This window comes from Triticum urartu, chromosome 7A, assembly GCF_056163025.1.
Source record: "Triticum urartu cultivar PI428250 chromosome 7A, HENAU_Tu73, whole genome shotgun sequence".
In the NCBI taxonomy this organism is placed as follows: domain Eukaryota; kingdom Viridiplantae; phylum Streptophyta; class Magnoliopsida; order Poales; family Poaceae; genus Triticum; species Triticum urartu.
This window is the reverse complement of record NC_141879.1, coordinates 678,288,157-678,296,682: the sequence shown is the minus strand read 5'-3', so window position 1 is coordinate 678,296,682 and position 8,526 is coordinate 678,288,157. Positions and strand designations below refer to the sequence as shown.

The 8,526-nt window shown below is 49.6% G+C and overlaps 2 protein-coding genes across 2 annotated transcripts; both read left to right on the top strand.

The window, feature by feature from the left end:
- The first annotated feature begins 334 nt into the window (after positions 1-334).
- Positions 335-1,666, top strand: LOC147961405 (uncharacterized). Its single transcript, XM_087533795.1, has one exon. It carries the CDS (start codon positions 335-337, stop codon positions 1,664-1,666), a length of 1,332 nt encoding a protein of 443 aa, XP_087389921.1.
- An 804-nt stretch (positions 1,667-2,470) lies between these two features.
- Positions 2,471-3,815, top strand: LOC147961404 (uncharacterized). The gene is made up of 2 exons (XM_087533794.1): positions 2,471-3,285; positions 3,341-3,815. The coding sequence occupies exons 1-2, from the start codon at positions 2,471-2,473 to the stop codon at positions 3,813-3,815; spliced, it is 1,290 nt and encodes a 429-aa protein (XP_087389920.1).
- Positions 3,816-8,526: the final 4,711 nt, after the last annotated feature.

The window sequence follows — 8,526 nt, the reverse complement described above, 5'->3', positions numbered from 1 at the left end:
GTCTGGGTTTCCTCCTTTCCACATTGCTCTGGGTTCTGCATGCCCACCAGAGTACCGAACGACTCGTTCGGTCTGGGTTTCCTTCCATAGAGTACACCTTGGGATCGCCGTCCTAGAGTTTTCTTCCATAGAGTACATCTTGGGACCGCCCTAATCCGTAGCTCTTTCCTGACTCTTGCATTGATCGTTTGGAAGGTCACGTCCGGATAAGTATTGTGTTCGGATTTTATTCAGTGTCCGTACCGGAAAACTGATCTTTGCTAACGATCGGTATAGACATGCTAAGACCGACCGCTCCCGATTTCTACGCACCACACGCGCGGTCGATCGATCCATGGCTTCGCCGCCGCAGCCAGCAGAAAGCGGCGCCCGAGCACCTGCGCCAGCAGCGGAGTCGGTCGACATCCTCGGGAAGATATTCCTCCTCCTCGACTCCCCCGCCGACCTCGCACGCGCCTGCGCGGCGAGCCCCCTCTTCCGCCGCGTCATCACCGACCAGGGCTTCCTCCGACGATTCCGCGCCCTCCACCAGCCGCCCCTCCTCGGCATCTGCAACCACGCCTTCCTTCCTGCTGAGCCGCCGCATCCCTCCGCCGCCGTGGCCCGCAAGTTCGTCGACGACTCCGGCGCCATCGACTTCAAATGCAAATCCTTCTTCCCAGCCGGCCTCGGCCCATGGAATTTCTGCGAGTCACGCGACGGCCGTGCTCTCCTCACCGGTAAAATCCAGCCGGGAGGCTGCTGCGGAAGCCACTGCTCCTTGTGCAGGCCCCTCGCCGTCTGCGACCCCCTCCACCGCCGGTACGTCGTGCTGCCTGCCATCCCAGACGACCTAGCCGCGTTGGTCGACCATGGGACACACCTCGACGACTTCAAGCCCTTCCTCGCTCCACACGCCCGGGATGAGCCGGACGGGTTCTTCTCTGCTAATCCTCCCAGTGACCACGATGATGGCGGCGGCGAAAAGGATGCATTAATGCAACCATCATACAGAGTGATGTGCCTGGTGCAGTGTGCAGGCAAGCTGTCCCTCTTCGCCTTCTCTTCCAGCGGCGCCGCCACAGGACGACCATGGCGGGCAGTCAAGTGCGACGACTGGAACGCTTTGGGCCAAAACCCTCACCATCCATACAGCAGGTCGGTCCTACGGCACAACTACGTGCACGGCCGGTTCTATTGGACAATCTACCCCGGGGCCAAGAAGATCCTCGTGATCGACGCACGGTGCAGCACGCCGGAGCTCTCCATCATAGACTCTCCGCCTGATTCCTACTGTTTCGGCAAGACCTTCGTCGAGGCAACTGGCGAACAAGAGAGACTCGCGATGGTCACGATCTGCAAGCACGACGATAAGCACCAAGTGTTCCACCTCCGGTATGCCGTCTTGCGGGAGGAAGGCTGGGATCAGTGGGAATCGGAGGCCATCGTCTACCTGCCCTTGCGTTACAATTACTACCGTTTCGTTGGGGTGGCCGGGGGTTACCTGCTGCTGGAAGGGACACCGGAAGACTGGGATTTGTACACCGTGTCCAGGCCGCATATGGTGTGCTTCTCGCTTGATCTCCACACGCTGCAGCTCGAGAGATTCTGTGGGAATAAGTACCCACTTGAAAACATCAATTTCTACACCGGGTGCCCACGGTACTTGTCGCCACCAACTGTTTGAAGCCTAGGAGATCTTGTCTTGCGTACGTTACGGCCACATGTTGATCAAACATTAATATGTATATGGATGCTGCCAGATATATGATGCATGTGTTGTTTTTTAAGTGTGTCATGTCATTGAGTTCAAATTAAGAACACAAGCCCCCTGTGTCATTCTGGTGACGGCTTGACTCCAGTGGTGACCCAAAACCTGCCACCTCACCCCTCTCCCATCCTTTCACCTCACAACTGCCTAAGAATACCATCAAGCAAAATCTGCATGGACAACGACTACTATGGATTGAATTTTGCAAGACATTTGTGTATTGGTTATAGTAACTAATATGGCATCTGTGTGGATTTTCCTACAGAAGTAACTTATGGGCTGAGATTGAGGGCTAGGGCAAAAATCAATATGGGACGACAGTGGAAATTAGTGGGGTGGGTCAGTGGGGGGGGAGGACACGTAAGTTTTAACTTTCTGTCCATAAGCATAGCAATTTTGCATCAGTTGCATTGCACCCGTGGGTACCAGTCACTACTAACTAGAATCAGAAATTTTATCGAGTGTGCCGATTTATTTCCCCGTTGTAATTTATCAGACACTAGGGATACCCGTAATTCGCAAAAAAAGTAAAAAAGACTTTGGGAATATTTGGATGGTCACATCCGGATACGAATTATGCCCGGATTTTATTTCTGGTCGTGTCTGATCTCTCGTACGTAAGCTGGCCAATTGATCTTTTGCTAATCTCATACAAGTATGGTCGGCACGTACCGATCTCTTCCCAGTTTTACGCACCCCGGCCGCGTGATCGATCGACCCATGGCTTCGCGGCCGCAGCCAGCAGAACGGCGCGTCCGAGCTCCAGCGCCAGCGGCGGACTCCGACGACATCCTCAGGAAGATATTCCTCCTCCTAGACTCGCCCGCCGACCTTGCACGCGCCTGCGCGGCGAGCCCCGCCTTCCGTCGCATCATCACCGACCAGAGCTTCGTCCGCCGCTTCCGTGCCCTCCACCCGCCGCCCCTCCTCGGCATCAGCGCCGACATCTTCCTACCTGCCGAGCCGCCGCATCCCTCCGCCGCTGCGGCCCGCAAGTTTGTCGAGGACGCCGGAGCCATCGATTTCACGTGCATGTCCTTCCTCCCTGCCCACGGCGGCCCATGGGATTTCTGGGAGTCCCGCGACGGCCGTGCTCTCTACACCGGTCAAATCCAGCGGGGAAGCTGCTGCGGAAGGCATCGCTCGCTGGGCCGGCCCGTCGCCGTTTGCGACCCCCTCCATCGGCGGTGCCTCGTGCTGCCTGCCATCCCCAAGGACGTAGCCGCGTTGGTCAACCATGGAAAGCGCCTCGACGACTTCAAGCCCTTCATCGCTCCACCCGCGGGAGATGAGCACGACTCGTACTTCTCCGCTCATCCTACCAGTGACGGCGGCGAGGACGATGACAAGGACGGCGATCCAGATGATGGATTATTGGCACCATCATTCAGAGTGATGTGCTTGGTGCAGTGTGCAGGCAACTTATTCCTCTTTGCCTTCTCTACCAGCGGTGCCGCTGCAGGACGACCATGGCGTGCCGTCATGTTCGATGGCTGGGGTGCTTTGGGCAACGACCCACCCTATCCATACAGGCCGTTCCTACCACACAACTTCGTGCATGGGCGGTTCTATTTGCCAATCTGCCCTGAGAAAGAAGATCCTCGTCACCGACGTGAGGGCGAGCACCCCGGGGTTCTCCATCAAAGACTTCCCACCTCGTGACAGCGACTCGCCCGTGACCTTCGTGGAGGCCGCTGGAGATCAAGAGCGGCTCGCGATGATCACCATTGGTAAGCACAATGACAGGTACCATGTGTACCACCTCCAGTATGCCGTCTTGCAGGAAGATGACGGCGATCGGTGGGAACCAAAGGCAGACATCTACCTGCCCGTGCATTACCATTACTACCGATTCATCGGGGTGGCTGGGGGGTACCTGCTGCTGGAGGGGGCGCCGGAAGGTAGAGAGGAGGATTACGACTTGTCTAGGCCGGACATGGTGTGCTTCTCGTTGGATCTCCGCACGCTACAGCTCGAGCGGTTCTGTGGGAGGAAGTACTCATTTTTAGATTTCAGTTTCTATGCAGGATGCCCACCGTACTTGTCATCGCCAACTGTTTGTTGAAGCCTTGGGCTCTTGTGTTGCTTAGTTTATGAGTGCATTTTGCATGACATCAACGTATATGGATGTTGCAAGATATATGATGTGTGCGTGTGTTGTTTCTAACTTTTGTCATGGCATTTTTCATTGCTGGGATTGATAGCATCGGCGCGACGAGGCCGTTTTGGTGGCGACGGTCGCTCTGTTGTCAACGCACCCTAGTGGCTCGCGTGGAATTTGAACGACCGAAGCGGCACCCCCTGGACTTGTGAGGCTGCAGCATGGGTGACCTTGTGAGTCATGATTGGCATGGTAGGTGTACATGTGTAAGGGTGGTTTGAAGTGGGGGCATCCACGTGCTTAGTGCTTGTCGTTGGTGTCAGTGACTGGTAAGGGTTCGACACTGGTCGAGAGGTGTGATGATACGAGTGAAAGCCCTATGCTAGCTATTGTTGGCACCAACGATGGCGGCACCGTAAGGAATTGTTCCCTCTTCAAAGGCATTCGTCGTGTAGCTTTCATGCCCTGTCAAGCCTAGCTAGGCTCCCGTGTCACAGATCGGTCGACAATTATGTCTTGATTTCATTCCGTTAATGAAGGTGTTGTATTGGAGTCAATGGTCATTTGTTTGTTGGTTGATGTTGGTTGGTTGCCATCTCGGCTGGGGCATGGATGGCCAAATTGATGCCCGTGGTAATTGTTGTAGTGGTTGAGGGGTGGTCTCTACTCTTGGTTATCTTTTTCACGTGTTGAATTCTATCAAGGTTGAGTGAAAGTGTATGATGAGGGTCGTGTCTTTGTGTGGTCTCGGCTAGCATGCCATTTGGCTGCAATCACAACCTTGGTTCAGTTGTGCCCTTGGGCGACATGGGCCGCTGAATTTTAGCACCTTGCTATTTGGGCTTAGGACACATAGAGAGGGTGTTTGGTAAGCCAAAGTGTAAATGCCAAGTAAAAGCCTTTCAACTGCGTCGACAACACATGAGGTGTTGTTCTGTCGTCTAACATGTGTGTTACCCTTTGAATAGGGCAGCGGCATGTGGTGTCATTGTCAGGGCTTGGCTGACCACCTCCTTTCAATAACTCGGACAATGCAAATGTTGTGATATGTGCTTCGTGCTGCCATTTTTCTTCCAATCCTTTAGTGGTAATTGTACTTGTAGGGATCACCCGAAGACTCCCTAGCTTGTTGTTACTCTTATTTATTTCCTTTTTTATGTTGTTGTATGTGTTTATTATGTCTACCTCATTATATGAATTCCTTCGTTTAGTTGAAATGATTTAGATCGTCTTATCTGCCAGTTCTTGCACCGCTGCCGTTACCTTGCCATGATTCCTCGACGAAGCAAGGTCAGGTCGCCGTGTCTTCTCCACCACGGCACCACCACGCCATGCCTCCTCCCCCACGGGCTGCCCGTTCCTGTAGAGGAGGCGTCTTCGTCGGCCACCACCTTGCCAGTCTAGCGGGTCCTGTCCAGGTTGCTTGCTGGCCGCGTTGGAGGCCTGACTGGAGCATGTGTGTCGCTGCTAGCCTGTACGTGCTGGCTGGAACCTGCTGTAACTGCTCGCTGCTCTAATTGCTATCTCTAACAGTAGGTGCTCACTGAAGAAGATAGCATATGGCTCAAAATACTAGTGCCACACATAGACACACTACAAGCTTTGATATGTATGCATGTATCTGCTTCTGCAGTCACGAGAGAATATGAACGCTTCATTTTTTCTGAGGATGCGAATGCCTCTTCCTGTAATCAAAATACAGATTGGATAGATGTAACATGTATTGATGTACAGTTCTGTTGATATGGAAAATGATCAAAATTTCGACAGTTATAATCATCTCAGCAAGATGTGGAGCGTCGGGAGATGAGAAAAAATTGGACGAGGCAGCGGCGGGAGAACCGGCAGCATGTGCACAGGAGGCACGACGAGGCGGCGGTGTGACGGGAAAGTGGCACGGTGAGATGATGGCGCTCCGGGCAGGAGGCACAGCGAGGCGGTGGTGCGACGGGAAAGAGGCACGGTGAGATGACGGCGCTCCGGGCAGGAGGCACGGCGAGGCGGCGGCGCACTGATTCGTTTGTCTATCCGCATCATGTGGTTTTGATCGTTTCGATCGACCAGGAGCCAGGTGAAACGATGGATGGGCAATTTCCTCCTAAACAATATGTCATATGGGCCCGTACGTGGAGAAGTAGCAAAAAGGTAGATTTGTGCTATTTTGTACAGCTACCAATTAAAGGTGTGCTATTTTATCTAATAAAAAAAGTGTGCTATTGAAGCAAAGTCTCAGAAAAGGTGTGCTATTTTATCAAATTGCTCAAAATCTGAACAAGTTAGCCCCTTTGTAAGGGAAATCAGGCCAAAATCCATATGAGTAACAAAAGGGAAAGAAAAGATGAGAAAATTAGCAGTTTGTTTGGCCATATCTGTTTTGGACAAAAGTGTCTCGCTACATCTGGATAATTCTTATGAGCGGTTGTATACGTGGCCACTGAAAATAGTGGGATGGGTCAGTCGCCAGCCATTTTTCCAGCAAGTATACCATTTTTGTTGATGAAATTGGTGTGTGGAGAAGCACAAGGCGGAGCTGCTTCTACTTTTAATCACATTGGCTCTCCTGGTTCAGATCTTCTTGCATCGATATGGAGCACTGATCTCCACTCCTAAAGAGGGGTTGTAGCGTCGTTTCACCTCCCACTAGCCCTATATTACATGAATGTCTTACAGGCGACTTTTCGCTCAAGCATAGCCAATTCGGACGGCCCATTTGATGCATGTGTTAACTCAATCAAACCATTATTTTCCCAAAACAACGTCATGCATTTTAGGTGATGTACCAAATCAAATCATCTTAATTAAGAAATAAAAGAACATCTTAAAAATTAAGGGACATTTAAATCAGAAAACAAACCAGTCATGTAAGGAAGCAAACAAATTAGTCACGTCAAAAAGCAAACAAATTGATCACGTTAAGAATAAGAGGAAAGAAACCAACACCCACGTAAAAAAAATATCTTGCTTTGAAGGTGTTCGTATAGGAGATCGAACTGATGTAGCTTTATTTGACTTCAATTTCGTTACTTTGTTGCCATCACTAGAGATGCAACTCGAAGGCTTCTGTGGCAGGGGGCTAAAAGTATGGCTAAGGTGGTGGGAATAATATTTGGGCAATGACGTTGCCGGGGTTCCCCGACAAGGAGACTAGTAATGTACTCGTTGTTGCAATTTCTTTCCTCATTCTGCATTGTCAGATTCGCTTGAAAGATTGATTTCCCTTTCAATGATGTGATCCTCGTGGACAGTTGTACTTTGATGTAATTGACAAGGTTATGCTCAAATTGGTTTTATGTAGTGTTGCGATTTCTAGGCATAATAGTCATTGCCACATAGTTTTTTTTGTCTTTGAACCATGCAGGAGAGCTACGTGTATATCCATTAAAATGTTGATACGACACTGGAAGGAAGCACGACCCCATTCAAATGGCACGATGAAAACTAAAGCGACCTACAGATTACACCTTAAGACTCCGCGAACCACAAACCAAATATGACCAAAACAAACCCAACCTATTCTAGGACACTAGTACATCACAAGGCATGGAAGTAAGAATCATCTGCAACAAGAGCATAAACACCAACTAGCTACAACACGGCCCGAACTCGACCACCATGACGACAACGATTATATGAACTCAACTACCGTAGAAGCATGGGGTAGGGCTTAGAAGGTTTCAACTTTTGCTACATTGAGTCAATCCATAGTCTGAATAATTATTATTTTGATAATTATGGTTTGAATAAGTTTTGAGATATTTGAATTTAGGTACTGGTTGCATGAGCTGGGAGGGGCCAATCATGACCACATGATCGGATAATAATGTTTATTCCATTGCGATACAGTTAAATTTCAATGGTTTATTTGTTATGTCACTACTTATATTTTTCTTTGGAAAAGAGGCTATTGCCCAGCTTTAAAGATGAAGCTCTTACGAAGTCTTACAATGCATAACAAAGTTCAATACAAGATCCAAATGATCCACTCCCTCTGTTCATTATTATAAGATGTTCTGGGTATTTCAATATGGACTACATATGGGCTGAAATAAGTGAATAAACACACTAAAATATGTCTACATACATCTGATTTAGAAAAAAGTTAGAACATTTTATAATAATGAACGGATGCATTAATAAAGACTGGTCAAGAGCAAAACATAGGGACATACACGCCACATCAAACTAGCCACAAAAATGAAGACGCCTGACGTCGACCGGTGATGAACAGGCCACAATTGGTTGTGTTGGTCTGCTCCAATGGCCGTCCTGGGAGCTGTGGCCCATGCACCAAGACTGGTGATGAGAAACTCAAGGCGCGGTGCATCCTTTCACTTTCTAGTAAATGGAATCCACAGCTGCAAGAAGATAATGCATTTGCCCACCTACAGCTGGTTGCATCTTGGACGACTCTATGTGCGAGGATCAAGGATGCAACTAAAGAAGATGACACTACTTATCTTAATCCGAAGAAATTCAAACTCAAATTTGGATTAGGAATAGGAATACAATCACTAACTGTTCAGTAATATTTTGGTAACCATGGTAACCGTCATAAAATAGATGTTCATTTGATAACCAACACCTTGAATTGACCTTGCGCAGATGTGAAACAAAAATAGTCTAAATGTTTCGGTAAATGAATCGCATCGGGCGACCGATCATGTGAGACAACGAC